The sequence below is a fragment of the Pygocentrus nattereri genome, chromosome 8 (assembly GCF_015220715.1).
Source record: "Pygocentrus nattereri isolate fPygNat1 chromosome 8, fPygNat1.pri, whole genome shotgun sequence".
Taxonomy (NCBI): domain Eukaryota; kingdom Metazoa; phylum Chordata; class Actinopteri; order Characiformes; family Serrasalmidae; genus Pygocentrus; species Pygocentrus nattereri.
The window spans coordinates 1,182,977-1,202,500 of record NC_051218.1 but is presented as its reverse complement, the minus strand read 5'-3'; the positions used below and the strand labels follow the sequence as shown (position 1 = coordinate 1,202,500).

The 19,524-nt window shown below is 42.0% G+C and overlaps 1 protein-coding gene across 4 annotated transcripts in view; it reads left to right on the top strand.

The window, feature by feature from the left end:
- The window catches only part of far1 (fatty acyl CoA reductase 1), a 32,872-nt gene extending 13,569 nt beyond the window's left edge, over positions 1–19,303 (top strand). For 2 of the 4 annotated variants that reach the window (XM_037540537.1, XM_037540538.1), the window contains exons 3-12: positions 704–879; positions 3,017–3,196; positions 4,672–4,849; positions 4,940–4,984; positions 5,127–5,254; positions 5,886–5,953; positions 8,603–8,774; positions 13,400–13,529; positions 13,834–13,961; positions 15,347–15,509. In XM_037540537.1, the coding sequence (XP_037396434.1) occupies positions 704–879; positions 3,017–3,196; positions 4,672–4,849; positions 4,940–4,984; positions 5,127–5,254; positions 5,886–5,953; positions 8,603–8,774; positions 13,400–13,529; positions 13,834–13,961; positions 15,347–15,509 (1,368 nt within the window). Of the gene's footprint in view, positions 1–703; positions 880–3,016; positions 3,197–4,671; positions 4,850–4,939; positions 4,985–5,126; positions 5,255–5,885; positions 5,954–8,602; positions 8,775–9,027; positions 9,200–13,399; positions 13,530–13,833; positions 13,962–15,346 lie in introns of all 4 variants that reach the window. The other 2 variants (XM_037540540.1, XM_037540539.1) reach the window with 2 other exon arrangements.
- The last annotated feature ends 221 nt before the right edge of the window (positions 19,304–19,524 follow it).

Sequence of the window (19,524 nt, the reverse complement as noted above, 5' to 3'; positions counted from 1 at the left end):
CTCATTGTTGTTTCTAGAAAGTTCTACAGAAGGCGTTCGAATCATGTAATTAAGAGTAATTAAAGGCAATTAAGCTCACTTTGAAGTGTAATTATTGAAGTTTCTGCATTATTATTTCTGCCTTGCAGGTTATGATAAAATGTCTTACTTTCAGTGTAATTAAGTGTGGTCTTACAACTTATCCACTTAAAGGGGGATAAAGTTAAAGGGCCTCATTCACCAACCGCACCTAAAACCCACTTATACAGCTTTCATGAAGATTCTGACGTTCACCAAGGCTTTCTTGTTTTGGAGTTAAGATCTACACACTGAAGAACGTCATGAATTCTTAGGACCTTTCTCAGAAACAAACTTGGGAAAATATCGGAGAATCCGGCCCGTCGTTTCCCCTGAGAGAGGACTGCTCAGTAACTGTTGCTTCATTACTGATTAAAAGTGCTCTAGGTTATACTGTGGGAGTGATGATGCACATTAGCTGACATAGTTTATGCTGCAGGATTGTCATCTTTACATACATCTTCCTACATATTCGTGCCAGCATAGCTTCACGAATGCTTCAAAGCTCGATGCCATCGTTGCTTCATACCGCGCAGAACGATCTTTTAATCAAGACTTCAAGGCCGCGTCTCTTATCTGTGTTTATAAAGAGTCTAAAGCTGAAATCTGATGTGTAATTATTCTCCCTTTTATGTACATGCCTCAGCTCTTCGACAGATTGAGAGAAGACCAGCCGGACTTTGCGGAGAAGATTGTGGCGGTGAACAGTGACCTGACCCAGCCGGACCTGGACCTCAGCAAGGAAGATCAGGACACTCTAACGGACTGCATCAACATAGTCTTCCACTGTGCCGCCACCATCCGCTTCAATGAGCCCCTTAAGTAAGACATGATCTAGGATTGCGTCAGTAACAGAGTCCTCCTGTTTGGGTAACTGTGTTAAATAGCCAGGTTAACCAGCTAAACCAGGACTTTTTCTTTATGGCTGTGTATTTAAACGAGCCCCTGGTCCAGTTACATGTTTGGTTGATTGTCTAAGTAACATATTCTCTGCAGAGAACACATGAAAGCATGTCATTTGACAAGGGGTGTTCAGACTTTTTCATATGACGGTATTTCTACAAAGCATTCACACACCCTGCTAATTTGAAGCTTCATTTTTGTGCCTAAAGAATCATAAAATTTTACACAGTTTAATCGAAAGTCAAAAGCCTTTTGTCCAGTTGTACAAGACCTGAAACCTGGGCCTAATCCAATTTCTTAATTTTCCCCCTACCCTCTGCTTTTGAGTGTCACCTTGCCCCTTGGAACTGAGTTACCAGGGGTAGCGGTTGAAATCTTTCCCTATGAAATGGGGCTCACAAATAAATGAAGAGCCATTAAGAGGCTGCTAGCGGTGCTCTGTAGGCGACCCTGCCAGCCTGCGATGACGGCAGAGGAAGGTAAAGTTCAGCAAACTCGCTGCTGGTCTTTACTTACATTTAGGGAATCATGTGCCTTCAAAAGTGGTGGCCACCAATTATTTATTATTGCCCACCCCTGATTCTCTGGTAATATGCTGAAGTTCTGTTTCACCTTGGGAAAAAAAAATCAGTATTTCGGGTGCCTGAGGTGCCAGAATGTGACTGCTGCACCATTTAAATTGAGCTTTCTAGCTCCCGAGACATCGGGCGGAGAGAGAAATGGGATTGGGCCGTGATGGTGCAGCTAAGCCACTGCATTTCTGGAACAATCTCATATATGTTAAGTACAGTAATTGTGGTATTAATGTAGGATATCACATCACCCAGCATGTTAAAAACTTTATGCTCACATCTGGGTATATTAGTGTAGTATGGTGGTTGGTTAGTGTAGTGGGTAACACCTCTGCCTTCTACGCTGCAGACTGGGGTTCGATCCCTGACCAGGGTCAGCACCCTACACTATACCAATAAGGGTCCTTGGGCAAGACTCCTAACACTGCCTTGGCCTACCTGTGTAAAAAATGATCAAATTGTAAGTTGCTCTGGATAAGAGCGCCAGCCAAATGCCATAAATGTAAATTTAAATACCCAGTATTTACAATATCTTTGACTAAGGATGGATAGATTGATAGATACTTTATTGATCCTGAAGGAAACTTATCAGCCAGTAACAGACGCACAACACCGTACAGTTTTAGTAATAAGGGTGTAAACAAGATAACAGGAAGAATAAATATGAAAAAAAGATAAAAAGATCCTCTCTATCACCCGAGATGAAGGAAGCAAATAAATATGGGCAGATATTGGTTCCAAGTAGTCCAGATGTGCAAGATGCGCAATAAGGTATGCAGAAAGTGCCATATGTACAGCAACGTGTCCAGATGTGCAGATTGATAAAGAAACGTAAGATTAGGCGTGAGATATAAGACCTGTGATGATTTGAGGTTTAACTTGAGATTTAGATTCGGTCCTCATCTCTCTTCTCTCTTCTCTTCTGGACCCCCCAGAGTCCAGTTCCACACCGAATTCAGATGTTCTTCAAAACCACGCTGATGATGTTCAGCAACTGCCCAGTGATTTTGATTAGATGTTTCAGTTTCTTTACTAAAGCATTAAAAGTGCATTGAAATAATTGTTAGTAATAATCAACTACAGACGCAGCAGATAAATATTAGGTTGAAAACACCTGATCTAGTCCTTTTAATGTGTCTGGCTAACTGAGAAGTCCTGCTTTGTGAAATGCCCCCAGGTCCTGCTGGTAGGGTGGACTGGCCAGGGGTACCTGAAGACACGGACACACGTGGTTCAGCATGTAAAAAGCTTGATGTTAAGCTGCTGACTTGAGTCATCAGTGGTGAAACAGGATCACTAATCTCTAAAGAGCTGCAGCCCTTTTAGAAAGCAAATTTGACTACATGGGGTTTTGTCTTTCCCACAGTCTGAAATGTGGTTTGTGGCTCAGGCTCGATTAACCGGCTCTTGGTATGATTGAGCGCAGGGGCAGTAGCTGCTCTACAGGTTTGTCAGTGACGGTTGTGAATGTGTGTGTTCATCAGGGACGCCATGCAGCTGAACGTGCTGGCCACGCAGAAGATGGTGAGTCTGGCCCACAGGATGAAGCGTTTGGAGGTGTTCATCCACGTCTCCACGGCTTACGCCCACTGTGACCGTGAGCTGATCGAGGAGGTGGTTTACCCGCCGCCTGTAGACTACAGGAAGCTCATAGACACACTAGAGTAAGTCTTTGAAACGAGTTACAGCCACCATGTCTTTCTTTCACGAAAGAAACAGTTTGACCAAAAAAATCTAATTCCCTTAAGTTTCCCCTTCGCCCAAATGTAGTCAATAGCTTCCATCCCAGGCAAGGCGAGTTTATTTATATAGCACTTTTCTTGTAAAGTGCTTTACAAATGAGAAAATAGTTGTTTTAAAAATAGAAATAAGAACAGATATTTAAAAAATGATTTAAAAATTAAATTAGGTTAAAAAATCAAATAAAAAATTAAGTGGTTTTCAGAGGAAAAGGGGCTAGAAGCGCTGACCGTGTTTAAACTGAGCTGAAAGCTGCTCAAATAGGAACACCTGGGGTCTGGATTTAAGTGTCCAGTGTCGCGGCTCTTCTAACCCTCTCAGCTGGTTCCAGCAGCATAGAGACTAAACGCTGCTTCTCCATGTCTAGTCTTCATCTTCAGCAGGACTAACCGACTGGTTCTTAATGATCTGAGAGGTCTGCTCAGCTCATCACTGCAACATATGAAAGAAATATGCTGGTTCTACACCATGGAGCAAAAAGAATGGATTTTATTTATTCATTTTTGTGAAAAACATTTCAACACTCTAGAAAGTATGCCTACAGTAGGCTATGGAAACAGAAATTGTCTAATATTTTATGAATATCTCTGTCTTTCCATTCATATGTAGTGGAAAAAAATAGTTGATCAATATCAGTGAAAACCTACACTGGAAACCTTTATTTCCCCTGGAAAAACCTGTTTTTGCTTCAGTAAGTTATGTAATCTCAGAATAGACCGATAAATATTGAAATACAGTTGTACACGTAGAATTGCTTATGTAGTTTCTGACAATATGCGACGATGTTATCTACAAAAATTATACATTGTACATTGGAGGGAGTTTTCTTTGCCCTTGGCGGCCTTGGCCTGCTCGTTGGACGTGACTCTCTATAAAGCTGCTTCACACATGGCAGTTGTGAAGAGCATGAAACTTGAATTGAATAGAAGCTTAAAAAAACAGCAGCAGCTTTTCCTCAAGCCTGAATTTTCTCTGTACTTTTGTCCATTTTTATAGAAGGCAGTATGTAATAAAGTGTCAGAATCCACAAAAGCAAGTTTTTTTAATCGTTATATATAAATATGTGTTTACAAAATAACTACAATCCAGGCAAAGAGGAAATAAGACTGTAATCAGGTTTTTAAATATATTTGAAAATGACATTTGAGGATTATATTGATGTTTAACCTCCGGTATGGTTATGTTTTCATTGCATTTTCATATCTGTCAGTATATGGCCTTTAAATTAATTTAGCTGATTAATGTAATTTAATTAATATGCTGAGATTATATAATCACAGATTAATTGTTCAGTACATTTTAGTTTAACCCTTTTGTATCTATGAATCTCTGAATCTGTTTGTTTTGAAAGCTTTGACCGTTTATGATGAGCCTGAGTCTGTTGTCTGATCCTGTCCAGGTGGATGGACGATAAGCTGGTCAGTTTGATGACCCCTAAATTGATTGGGGAGCGACCCAACACATACACCTACACCAAAGCCCTGGTGGAGTACATGGTGCAGCAGGAGTGTGGCAACCTCAACGTGGCCATCATCCGGCCTTCAATAGTGGGCGCCAGCTGGAAGGAGCCCTTCCCTGTAAATATCACTGACCTTTCTGTAACCTCATGCCAAACATGTTCACGAGTGCGATATTGTCTGTTAATCAACCAATTCTTTTACACCTAGGGCTGGATAGATAACTTCAACGGGCCTAGTGGAATATTTATTGCTGTAAGTGCTGTTTTTTTATCCCATTTAAACTATTATTAATGTAGATAAGTGTTTGCGGCGCATGATTCTCAGTGGATTGTGTAGGATTAACTGAATTCAGTGCATTGTGTAGTATTTTGTGTGGATTCTCTTGTTTCTGCAGGCAGGAAAGGGCATCTTGCGTACTATGAGGGCATCCAACAGTGCTATCGCTGACCTTGTGCCAGTAGATGTGGTCATAAACACGACTCTGGCTGCCGCTTGGTACTCTGGCTCCCAGAGACACACTAGGTCAGTCTGACACACACACTTACACATGTGATGCACATGAGATGCACAAGCTCCGTGAGCTGTATTAAGCTGTGTGTATATATGTATATGTATGTGTATATAGGCAGGCCTATATTGTCATATGCAAAAGTTTGAGTACCCCAGGTCAGACGTTTTCTTGATCTACAGGCAGAATTTACAGTTACAATAGGACTGCCCTTTTAAAGGGTTTATGAATGGTTTAAAATGACGTCATTAGTGCTGCTAACACGCCTACGGAAGGCCATCCATGAGCTGTTGTACCTGATGAATATGAATACCCACTGACTGTTAGAGAAGTGACGTCAGTAACCAGCCAGATCGGAGTTTTAGCAGTGTAGATGAATGTGGGTTCACTATTTGGCAAGCAGCAGGCCACTGTTGCCCTTTTTCTCTATGTATTATATCTGTTTATCAGTGATGTTTGTGCCCTAATTAATAACCATGAATAAACTATCTATATATAGTTTATACAGAAGGACTGGAGGAACACTGAACATGCATCTAAACACACAAATCCAGTCAAGAAGAAAAGCAAAAATGAAATTTAAGCACAACAGCTTTAACACAGCCAGTACATGTGATTTTATTTATTTTACCTTTTTTATTGCAGGCCGAAAAGCATGTTGGTGTACAACTGCACGACGGGCGCCATCAATCCTTTTCACTGGGGTGAAGTCGGTATGAATCATTCTTTCATCATAAGTCAGTGTTCAGTTGTATTGACGTAAATCAGCCATCATAAAGGAGGACAATGCCCCACATTTTTCTTCCATTCTGATGTAAAATGCTTCTCTACAGAGAAAGGGCTGCATGGCAGAGACGGTGAAGCCTTACTCATGTCCTGTTGAGACCTCTGAGGATTCGTGATTGCTGTTATAATGGTTTAGTTCAGGGCTCGTTTGAGCAGGTTGGGGCTGCCTTAGCCCCAGGCAGAGACAATAAAGGAGTAATGGTAATTATTTCTTTTTTAGTTGATCACAAAGCGTTTGAGAGATTTAATGTCTGTTCCTTTTTCCAGTGTTGGAAAAGTTGACCCACTGCTGCTTCAGAGCACCATGTAAATCAAGGGTTTGCCCTTTACCTCTATGTGGGGAGGGATGAGAAATCCAGCCATTCATTCATAACAGCACCAGCAGCGGAGTTAGTTTTTATTTATTTATTTATTTTGCTTTTATTAAATCAGAATACGCCCTGCATTTCGAAATTGAGCAATGGCATGACTAATAATTGGCGATTAATAATTTTCCATATTAAATGATATAAACAAATATTTGGAAAATATTTTTGGCTCTACTTCCCAGCCCTGCCCTCGTACCTGCTGGGTGTTTGTGCAGGGTGTTAGCTGCAGTCTGTGGAGTCTCCTTCTGTGCACAAGAGTAAGAAGTGAAGTGTGCCCTGATTTTGGAGCTGAGAGAGCAGAAGTGCCTCTCCGGGGAATCGCTTCCCTTTATTCTCGTGTGCTCGGTCTGACGGCTACACTGCTGTTGCTGTCAAACCTGCGTTCTAAATGAACAGAATAGAAGCAGGTGAAGATGTGCTGCAGTGACGACCTACAGGAGTGCTATTGTGCTCCGTTGTCTGGAGCGTTTTCCCGTTAGAGTGATTGATTGGATGGGGGTGTTAAAATCTGAGGACTTGAAAGTAATCAGCCTGCACAGGCTTTAGGATCCCGACCAAATCTGTCACATAGGCTGAACGCATTGCCAACTGTAGTGCGCCGAGCTGGACGATGCAGTGCATTCCTGGGATTTGGAAATCTGTGAGCATTTAATTTGTGGAACTAATCCCTGTCAGCTGTTGTTTTTTCGGTGTCGGATGAGTAGCGTGACATGCTTGAGCACCTGTAAGGTTCTCAGAAGGTTCTGCCCATTGGTTAGACTGATGTCCTTGTCTTTGTGGTCTGGTCAGTTTCTTCATTTTAAACTACGCTGTACGCTTTGAGCATAATTCATTTGTCTCATCTATGGGTCAGTATAACGGTCAATCGTGCGTTACGTCAGTTCACTCTTAGATTTTTGGTGATGTGATGAGGCAGACGTGTTTCCTTAGCTAACAGCTTTATTCCTAGTGTCACTTATAGGGCCGGATCAATTTGAGAATTTTGTCACGGATACTGATTTTAAAGAGCTGAAATCTGAATTGTTAGTATTAGACAAAATAAAATTTCAAATGGTGGAAAGATTAGTTTTGGTTTTTGGTTTATTTTAGAAAATAAACTCTATTTATCTATTTATAAATATTACAAACAAATGACTAGACCTGATATAAAATGTCATACAGAAAATGTTGCTGACACTGTGCTGGATTAAAATGATTTACTAAACAAACGATAACCAAAGAAGTAAAAAAAAAGTAAATTGTGAAATTTTGCCTAATACTTTGTTTAAGCACCAGTGGGCTGCCCACAAAACGCTGAGCAAAATGGCAGCTTTGTCATCAGTGGGCCAACAGTGACCCACTGGCCTTTTGCTATCAGCGTTGCTTTAATAGTGACCAAGTGATGTCAGACAATCCAGGCAATTGATTATCATTTATATTAACCCTTTTAAAGATTTTAACCATTATAACTATTTTATAGTGGAAACGAAAGCCTGTAATATGTGCAGCGTAAAGCTTTGACTGTGTGAGCCACGTTTTGTTGAAAAACTGTCACGTAAAATGTTTGTGAGATGCTCTTATGACTCATATTTACTTCCAGCCACAGCTGCGAGCAGCGCGCCACCAGAAACATACAAAATACACTGCCACAGTTTCCACGTGCGAGTCGGGGCTGGGAGAAAACAAAACTACTGCAATAGTTATATCTCTAATATAGAGAGGAGCAGGTACTCTGCGTGTGTTAGAGCTGAAATTGTAATATAATTATAAGAATCATTAGAATCTGAAATCACAGCACTATAAAATGATTATCAAAAAATAAGTATAAATGAATATTAAAGTAGCCGCAAAATCATCAGGTAGGTCAGTCAGGTTTGATCATAAGGCAGTAGTAAACACATTGTAAGAGTAATTTATATAAAAAATCATGTAGATCAGATCAGAAAATATCAGATCAGCTGGGAATCGGACAATACTCAACATTAAAGAAGTGAGATGAGACAGGAGTGAGGAGCCAAAACACTGGATCAGGACATTTCTGTTCATTTCTCACCACTAATGTTAATGCTTTAGGGAAAATGTGGCAGCATGATGATCTGATTTTAAATCAATGCATAGAATATCGATAAGCCTGAGACCCCCAGTGTAAACACCGTTGGATTTGTCATTGAGTGGACTGGAAATGCTGTGCGAGGTTTACTCTGTTGAACTCCCCCTTTTGTCTCTTAGAGCACCATGTTATATCCACTTTCAAGAGGAACCCCCTCGAGCAGGCTTTCAGACGGCCCAATGTAAATCTCACATCCAATCACCTAATCAATCAGTACTGGATTGCTGTGAGCCACAAGGCGCCAGCATTCCTCTATGATCTGTGCCTCAGGATAACGGGACGGGAGCCCAGGTAAATCGCACCGTGTTTCGGCAGCCCCTCCCGCAACCCCCTTCTCCGTGCTCAGTCTAGCCCCACGTGACGTGTTGTGACGTTGCTTAGTGCTGAAGGGGGAGAGTGCATAAGCCAGGCTGCTGGGTTCTGCACTCTCGCTCATATTCTCTCTCTCTCTCTCTCTCTTTATCTATCTCCCCATCCCATTCATGCTGCTTGTAGTCCTGTTTAAATGCTGTGTGTGTCTATGCTTGTGTATTCCTCCCCGCAGAGAACTGTATAAACATGACCTTCAAGACCAACCCATTAGAGCAGGCCTTCAGACGGCCCAATGTTAACCTGCGTTCCAACCCCTTTACCAATCAGTACTGGACAACAGTGAGCCATACCATTCCTGCCCTGCTCTACGACGCATATCTGTGGCTGACGGGGCAGAAGCCTCGGTAAGGTCTCTGGAGCCCTCCTCTTCTTCCCCTCAGTAGGCCTATCCTTGCTCTGCCCACAATTTCCGCCCCTTTTTTTGTAGCTACTACTGCAAGGTTGGACAAGCTTTGCGTAGTGTGAGCCATGAAAAATTGTAGAGCACGACTCATTTTCAGTGGCGCGTTTTAAGTATATTACTCATTTCAAATGCCTTAAACGCTAATTCCACCAATATTTTGCAGAATTCAGTTGTTAATATGTAAAAAAGGTCATTAAGGCTGGTTTAATGTGAAATGCTCCACTCGAGAGAAACCTCAGTCAGAATTGCTCCCAGTGTACAAAACCACCGGATGCCTGAGACGGTGCTTTATAATAGGCTTCAGGAGATTTTGGCCTAAAACCTGTTTTTCATCCAGTGATATCAGATCAGGTACATGATGTTTTCAAAGCGAAATAGTGGCCAAATATTTGTTTTCCACCAGATATATCACTATACCATTATCGGCATTACACATAAAACCTACTGTAGGTTCACTAGTCGTTTTGGATAGCAGGTAATATGGCTATGTTTCAGTTGACGGTGACCTCTGGTTCCTATCACCACCACTGTAAGGAAATCATCATAAGAAGTCTGTGTAATGAACCATTTCACACCAAACCTCCGAATAAGTTTCTCAACCATTCTTAACAATTGAATACTGTGGAAAGGTTGAAAAATAGTGGCAAGCACTGGTCACGTTATTAGCAGCCTCTTCCTTACTGATATACAGACTGTAGCTCATCTGTTGATGCACGCAGACACTTTATTATTGGTCAGTTTCTGACCACAGAGCCTCTCTTGGCTGGATATTTTTGGGTATTGGTCCACTATAAACTTAGCAGTCACACTAACATGTGTGTGAACTCCAGCAACACCACTGTGTCTGATGTACTTGTACAAGTACCACACACACTACCGTGCCAGTGTCACTGCTGTGCTGTGAATAGACTGCCACCCGAATAACATCAGGGGTCTGGCACTTACCAGTGATGAATGGTGTAGAGGGGGGTTGATAAAAATGCATCACAAATGGGCCACAGTGTGTAATTTTAGACCTATAAAAGACGTGGAGCTCATAAGGTGACCGGCGAGTTGACGGTAGTCTCTGAAGTAGACGGCGAGTTCATATCGAATGTTTTTAAGGTTTTATTTTGTATGTGTGTGAAAGGTCACACTTTTTGGGCTGACTTGCATAACATCGTGAGCCTTCACACCTATACAATATAAATATCAATTGAAGTGAGCTATGCATTCCTTTATTATGGCAGAAATTGTGTTGTGCGCTACAATTTAATTGGAATTTCTGCCTGTAAATTATGTCCACCCTCATGATGGTAGATGCAAAAGTATGCAACTGTGGGTGGAGCATGGATACGTGATTCAGGTGCTGGCTGGCTCCGTGGTGTGCCGTGGCATGGGTTGCTGAACCGATTGGAAAGGATGAGCGTCCAGCTCGGCTGTCTGCTGGACTTCATGGCATCGGAGCGATGCTGCTGGCAGACGTCCGCGCCGGGACGTGCATGGGGTCCTGAACAAGCATGCCTGATTCAGTTTTTGATTTGATTTGTTTTTGTTCTCTTTAGGGCCGTCACGTTGTTTTATTCAGTTTTAGAAGATCATCAATTACATGGTGCTTTTCAGTGGCGCAGCAAGTGGCATGATGATGATGCATATTTGAATTTCTCCTATTGATCTGTTTCTCTTGCAATAAGAAACAGCGCTTTGCCCATTTTTATACATGGTGTTTATATTTATATATATATATATAAATTAGAATTTTTTTTCTCAACATTTTTATATTAATTTTTATAATAATAATTTAATAATAGGAAAGCAATGCACAGTTTATTACTGGTCACTTAAGTCCATTTTTATTGCTTGGGCTATTAAAACTAATTACCCAATTAATTGGCGGAATATTACACACCCGTCAGATCAGTAGATTACTCAGTTACGGATTAGATTGATAGTGACTGCCCTAACTCCCTTTAGCGTTCTGAATTAAACCGCAGGTGTTTTTTGTTTGTTTGTTTGTTTGTTTGTTTGTTTATTTGTTTTTCATTTGTTTTTAATCAGTGGGTGGATCCATCCATACAGTGTTTCCTTCGTTTTGTTGTGTTCTTCTGTGATCCGTACTGTCGAATCTTCTGAATATGATAATGATATACATTTGCTCCTCAAGCAGATTAATTTGCCAGTGTACTTCTGACCACTACCAGATACCAGTTCCATCAAAGATGATCAAACAGCCATTATTATTATCATTATTATCATTATCTCTCACATGTAGGCTATAGAGATAACATGGCCCCGTACTTCCTCAGCCTTTTTCAACTTCACATTTTGGTGTCTCATCCATTATAAATCTGATTCAGCCCTGTTTAAATACGTATGCGTAGCTGTTATGATGCAGTCAGTGTAGTTTACCATATGGCATCTTGTGGTCTGTAAAGCCTCCAGTTTAAGCTAAAACAGCCTTCCTTTTTTTTTACATGAGTGTTTCCTAATTTTTGCTGCTGTTTATTTGGTTTTGTTGGTTTTGTCTTTTTGTCCCAGTTTTGGAGGACTGATTTGTCCAGCATGGTTGATATTGATGTTATTTATTTGTTTATTTATTTATTTATTAGGTCTTGGAGGGAATCTGGGTACATTTGCTTAAGCCATTTGAGGGAATGCATCCACATTGAGAGAACCATTTTTAATTCTGATGTATTAAACAGTATAAAAATACAAGCATTCTTTAGTTGCACCCTGATATGAGGCCTTAATTGAGAGATCCTCCTAACTCACATGCCCTCCAAGACCAGCCACCCTGCGTTCCTAATATCCAATGAACTGTAAAGTCAATTGGTGATGCTATCAAGTTACCTGATCATGTTTTCCTCTGCGTGTGTGTGTGTGTGTGTGTGACTGGTTTCATTAAGTTTTTTTTTTTTGGGGGGGGGGGTTAACTAAGCAAATCAGTTACTGAGTGATTGAGGAACGTGTAACCTAATGTACCACAGCTTGATTTAATGATCACATCGTACTTGAGCAGTTCAGCAGCACTTTGAATTGGCTGTGATGCTTAGTTTCCTCTGCATTATTGTGTGGAGTTTCATCTCGTGTCCTTTCATCTGGAGGCGGTTCAGTTCAAATCAGTTCAAACCTTTAGTTTTACTGAGAGCCAGCCCTCATTTTCATTGTGGCCGAGTACAAGAATGAATGAAACGAGGGCAAAAATATGTAAGATAACTGAAAACGATACATTTCAAGATATAAAAATGACAGTGAAATATTTGAAACCAATAATAAAGTGAACAAAAGAATCGAAAGAGACCGACTGAGGCCTTCATTGCATTTTCTCAGTCAGATGCATCAGTTCAAAGTGCTTGTTGCTGCTCGTTTTTGATCTTCGCCACTAACCCCGTAGTTATCAGATGGCATTTAGCACAATCGGAAGGTGTGATGATTGAAAAGCTCCTGCATGCAGATCTGATCTTCTTCTAAACCTGCTCTCTCTCTCTCTCTCTCTCATATCTCACTGTGTCTCTCTCTCTCTCTCTCTCTCTCTCTCTCTCTCTCTCTCTCTCTCTCTCTCTCTCTCTCTCTCTCATATCTCACTGTGTCTCTCACTCTCTCTCTCTCTCTCTCTCTCTCTCTCTCTCTCTCTCTCTCTCTCTCTCTCTCTCTCTCTCTCATATCTCTCACTGTGTCTGTGTGTCTCTCTCTCTCTCTCTCTCTCTCTCTCTCTCTCTCTCTCTCTCTCTCTCTCTCTCTCTCTCTCTCTCTCTCTCTCTCATATCTCACTGTGTCTCTCTCTCTCTCTCTCTCTCTGTCTATCTCTCTCTCTGTCTCTGTCTGTCTCTGTCTCTCTCTCTCATATCTCTCACTGTGTCTGTCTGTCTCTGTCTCTGTCTCTCTCTCTGTCTGTCTCTCTCTCTCTCTGTCTCTCTCTCTCTCTCTCTCTCTCTCTCTCTCTCTGTCTCTCTCTCTCTCTCTCTCTCTCTCTCTGTCTCTCTCTCTCTCTCTCTCTCTCTGTCTCTCTCTCTCTCTCATATCTATCTCTCTCTCTCTCTCTCTCTCTCTCTCTCTCTCTCTCTCTCTCTCTCTCTCTCTCTCTCTCTCTCTCTCTCTCTCTCTCTCTCTCTCTCTCTCTCTCTCATATCTTGCTCCTGTCGCCGTTTCCGTGGCGACGCAGAATGATGAAGACGATCACGCGGCTCCACAAGGCCATGATGGTGCTGGAGTACTTCACCAGCCACTCGTGGGTTTGGAACACGGATAACGTCACCATGCTTCTGAACCAGCTGGGACCCGAGGACAGGAAGGTTCGGCCACACTCACAGAATCAGTCATGAGTCAGTCACAGGCTCGATTCATTTGGCTGCCCATGGCACATCAGTGGTAGTCTCTGTGTGCGTTTGTACAGTGTTTGATTGTAAGGCTGAATGTCTGTGGTTGAATGAGGCGTGAATGGAGTCTTTATGCACGGAGACTCTGGGCGTCATGCTTGGAATTCCAATAAGAAAAGTGCCCTGTCTCACTGTTGAACCGCTGTCAGTACTGCAGCTGCAGATCCGGTTTTATGGGACGACCTGAGTTTAGTAATTTCATGTGTTTCTTTATTTACAGGTGTTTAACTTCGATGTCAGACAGCTGCACTGGGCTGAATATATGGAGAATTACTGCATGGGCACGAAGAAGTATGTGCTGAATGAGGAGTTATCAGGCCTTCCGGCAGCACGCAAACATCTCAACAAGTGAGCATCTCCTGCTGTAGAAAGACTGAAGGGAAATGCGGTGCATGTTGGCGGCATTAGATTCAGTACTCTAATAAATCAGAGACCACCCATTCATTTAATTTCCAGTCAAAACATCAAAGTTATTCATCTTTTTAGAAGATACTTCTGAGTAGATTACATTGAAGATAATTCACTTGCACAAGGAAGGGGAGAGTTACAGTAAGATATGATTCAATCAATCAATCAATCAATCAATCAATCAGTCAATCAATCCAAACATGTAGCATTGTGTAGTTCTACAATTATGGACTGTAGTCCATCTGTTTCTCTACATACTTTATCCCCCTTTTACCCTGTTCTTCAACAATCAGGACCACCACAGAGCATCTACAATTTGGGTGGTGGATCATTCTCAGCACTACAGCGACACTGATGTGGTGGCGATGTGTTCGTGTGCTGCACTGATCTGAGTGGATCAGACACAGGACGCTGCCCACAGGACGCTGTTGGTTGGATGTTTTTGGTCAGTGGACTATTCTCAGTCCAGTTTTAGGCACTGAGGTGTTTGTAAACTCCAGCACGACACGAGTGTCACTGCATTGCTGAGTGATCCAACACATAAATAGTAACAGCTCTGTGAGGGTCCTCTGGGGGTCCTGACCACTGAAGAACAGGGAAACAAAGTGCAGAGAAACAGATGAACTACAGTCTGTAACTGTAGAACTACGTGCACCTATAGTCTGCCCTGTGATGGACTGACGATGACCTGTCCAGGGTGTTTCCTGGCTTCTGCCCAGTGACAGCTAGGAGAGGCTCCAGCTCCCCCGCACGGCCCAGAAGGCTAAGCGTGTGTGTGTGTGTGTGTGTGTGTGTGTGTGTGTGTGTGTGTGTAATGTCCCCTTTCCCACCTGAACTATAAAGTGTTGACTAATATAGCTGAAGCAGTAGCCCCAAGTCATTCTTTTAGGTAGGGTTGAGCTTCACAGTTGAGTATATGACCAACAAAGGTTTGAGCACCTTTGGTCAAATGACATGTTGGATTTTGTTAATGAAAATAAGGGAGCAAATAATGTACATGGAGCAAACTTGCATACAGCACAGTGCATGATTTCTATTTGCTGAGTTTAACGTATAGGAAGAGGGTTTAAATTTGTTATGTTTAGCAAATAAACCATAAACGTGCGTTAAAATACGCAGAAGTGTGTTCTCCATAGAGTGTGTGTGTGAATGTATTTCCACTTAGAAAATCAACTAAACATGTAATTTGACAGGTTTTTTCATACTACTGTGCTTATTTAACAGACACAGCTTTAATTTCATGTCTTATGACCAACTCCTCTTGACACGTTCCGCTTCGGTTCCGTTATAACGTGGCTTTTATTTCTTTTCCCTCATCTCTGCAGGTTGCGGAACATCCGCTACACATTCAACACGGTCCTGGTGATCCTGATCTGGCGCATCTTCATCGCCCGCTCCCAGATGGCCCGCAACATCTGGTACTTCGTGGTCAGCCTGTGCTTCAAGTTCCTCTCCTACTTCAGGGCCTCCAGCACCTTGAGATACTGAATCTCTCCCTATAGTCCTTATCTCCTTCCCTCGTTCCCCCTCTCTCCTCCTCTCTCTTTCCTACAATAGCTATGCATATGCTACAGCTCTGCAAAGCTCTGGACTCCAGAGCGCCCCCGCCAGACCTCCAGGTGAAGTGCAAGCCGTCTCTTGGTTCCGCCTTTGCTTTGGCTGGGGGGGCCGCTGCACCCGACTGCTTTGTAGAAAGCTTGAAGCATCAGGGCTTGAGGTGTGTGAGGCTCTTTGGGCTGGAACATTCTCCCCCAGCCTGTCTGAGCGCTTACCTGTACCCGCGGCACCTCCTGATCACTGGGGGTGGCCGGCCGGTGGTTCTCCGTGGTCATGGTTTACAATCGTTCCCAACCTTACTCAATCAAGCACAAGGTGGGAGAGTAGGGATGTGATGGCTTGTTCACTGCTCTGTGCCTAAAAATGTAATTACTATTTACACCTGGGTCAAGAAAGATGTAGTCGTGCTTCATTAGATGACCTTTCCCAGAACAACAGCCGACTTTCTTCTCTTTTACTTTCCTTTTTTTCTTTTTCGGTGATTCTCCTACTAATTTACCACGGAGATCGATTTTAAAAGCAGGTCTAATGCTGGTTTTGTTGTGCTAACAGTTATTGGGTTCTGTAGGTTGAGTTGTCTTGAGCCTTTTCACGCTGCGATTAGATTAACACACTAACTTCGTCAGACGTGCTTTTGCTTCGTCACTTATGATGTAGTTGATGTGGTTGAGGATGAAAATGTGCGATTCTTGTCTGGAGGACATGAGTTGTCTTTTTTTTTTTTTTTTTGTTTCGTTTTATTGGTGGACACTCCAATCGCTCTTGATGAATAGCAGCCTATGAGAGTTTGGGGTTTTCGTGTTTTCTCTAAAGCCTGTTCTGTTGCCTTTTTTAAACTAATCGCCTTTTCTTGCTTTAACTTATTGTTTCGTACTTTGGTCGTGTAAATAAGCGGTCATTAGTTGGTCCTTCGTGGCTCAGTGTTTCCTTTTCTGCTCCACCGGACGTTTTCTTCCAGGTCCCATAGCTGTGAAATGAGAACTGTGACTTTGGTCACTTCACAAGGATCCAGGCTGAATCCATATCATAGGAGCATTCAGATCAGTCCGTTATCCATAATAAGGCCACGTTTGTGAACTGTGCCTGAATGTTCATAACATTTTGGAAGGAGAAAAAAAAAAAAAAAGCAATCCTGTTTTTTCTAATCCATTTGTGTACAAGATAAAAGAAACATAACACTGCTGTTTCATTACTGAGCATTTTCATGCTTTAATAAATATAGAGAGAATATTTATTTATGAAGGAAATAGACTTTAGGAGATATATTGTATAATGTGTTATTCTCCTATGGTCACTTGCGCATCATGTTACTGTTATTTCTACTGTGCTCGTGTCTCTGAATGTACGTCTGTTATACCAGCCTAGACAGTGTAAAATCATACCTAGAAGTGCTAATGATGGGTGTAGTTTACCATGTGATGGAGCAGCCTGTCCTCTCTAATAACACGGTGTCAGTGCTGATATCAATATTACTGCTTCTTCTGGAATGTCTTTTAAAATCTGGGAGGTGGGAAAAGAGTGGTACAGTGCTATTAAGCTTGAGTGTTCTGGGTATTCAGGGTTTCTAAAGGGGAATTCCACCCAAATTCCACCCAGATTTTTTTAAAATGCAGTGAGTCTGAAACGCGTGCAGGTATTCCTGACTATTTTTAACACACAAACAGTGGCGACTGAAACCTATGCAGGAAAACTCAACTAATACCAAAGCTACATTTGCAGGGGCCCTGCTGTACATTACAAATATGCATTGATAAAGAAGAGAACGACAAAAATCAGGCCTACAAATGTACTGAAGCAGAGGATTGAGGAAAAGTTGACGAAGGAGGGCGTCAAATGGTGCAAGGTTGGTCATCAGAGTCATTTAAATAAACAAGAAACAGGCAAAAAAAAAAAATGATCACGACACCAGACGTGTCGTGATGGAGTGGGAAGGGTTACGTCACAGGATGAAGAAGCCAGTGCGTTTGAATTAAGACACGTAAATGTCTAAGCATCAGCAGAGACACGAGGAGAGTGTTCAAGCTTCAAGCAGCAATGAATGCCTGTAAATGTTACCACAATGTTCTTCATGCGGTTTCTGTCCAGAAGTATTGAGACGGCCCTTGTGATGAGTAAATATAATTCAAGGAGCTTCTATCGATTTTTCAAAAGGTCCACAAAATTCAATCACTGAGAGGTGAAGTCATTCAGAGGGGTCTGAAGTGAAATGGTTCGCTGTAGAGATTCCAGTGGCGATGACGGGACCCGGGGGTCACAGTGTCTAACAAATTTAGCCGTTTTATTTACTTTTATAAAACCACCAGTGAACTTAAGTGTGTCCGAGTTTGTATATGTAATATTGATGACGTATAAATAGGGATAAATCGTTAAATAGTGATCAAATGTTTTCTTTGCCCTACAAGCTCCACATTTATCCTCTGGATGTATGTTTAGAAAAAACTGCCATGTCTCATGTCATGCATTCGTAATTATTTCATGTAATAACTTTCTGGGACGAAGCTTTTAGGTGCATTGAACTTTTCAGACATCTGGTTCCCATCACCACCACTGGTTTCTCAGACAAAGCCTTTTACATCAGACCATTCTGAGTGACTTTGTTTCACTGTTATTAATTTAATCATGCATCAATTTTGAGAAATAGGTAGAGTTCCCCTTTAAGACGCACCCATTGCTGACATGATGCGCACAGCTTGTATAATCTCCACAGAAATACTGACCACTGGAATGCAACGTGCTGGATCAGCCTTAATGCCAGGGGTTGGCTGGAGGTTAAAGCCCCTCAGTATTGGAGTTATGGAGCTCCATCCAATACCTTTGGGATTGGTTAGTGATCCAGAACACCAGTACCTGACCTCACTCACCCTCTTGTGGCTGAATGACCTGAATGACGAACCTCCTATTAGTACTACTGAAGAACCACTGGATTAGCAGGTAGTTACAAACTATTGGATGAATATTGTGCCTTTCCATGTGAAGCCTGACTCACTCCTGTATGGAAAACTATTTCATTCTCAATTTTTGTTTTCCTTGGCTCAATATTCACACGCCAGCTTAGCGATCCAGAAATTCATTTGCAAGACTATTTTTCTACTGTCAGGTAATGAGACCACCTTATTCATATATGACCAGTACTGGTCTGAATATAGATCTGTATGTGAGGTCGTTTCTAAAACCCACCACGTTTTATTCTGTTGAAATAATAACCATTTAAAAAAAATCTACTTTTGGGTGAAATTCCTCTTGTGTAACACATGATGGAAGTTTTTTGTGCTTCTTCTTAACTCATTCCATTTGTACGCTTCCTTTGACACACTGTCGAATGTTGCTTTGGGGTCATGATGTCACTGACCATGTCCTCACTTCAAAGGGCATTTCACAGCTGCGATTATTCCCAGGGTTTTTGTCCTTCTGCTCTAGCAGGTGTGATCTGATGCTGAGGCCTTGACAAAGCCAGTAGAGTCGTGGTCCTTTTTGCTGCTTGTCTGCCTTATCTGAATGTCATCCGGTTCCCCTGAAATTAATATCATCGTAGTGAATCAGTTGCGCTCCCAAAAATGATCCAGCGAGTACGTTTCTGCACAATTTACTGCAAGTCTTTGTCAGGCCGTATGAAGTTTTTGTGGAGGATGTTTGTTGCCACAGTCAATGTCAATAGGAAAATCAATGGGTGCCTTGTGGTTGTAAACCAAAAAAAAAAAAAAAAGGAATAAACTATGTGAAATGAACTCTGAGTCGTCTATGCCTGGATGAATCTGCGCTTTCTAAACTGCCGACGCGCCGCCGTGATGCTTGAATGCGTGAGGAACTGAACGAATACAGTAATGCCAGACTAGAATAGGCACTTATGATGAGTCACTCAGTAATGTTTAGTAATGTCACATGCCTTACTGGGGTTCAGTCCAAGTCAAACGGCCATGAGGGCGTCCACTTCGTGCATGCTCTGTCC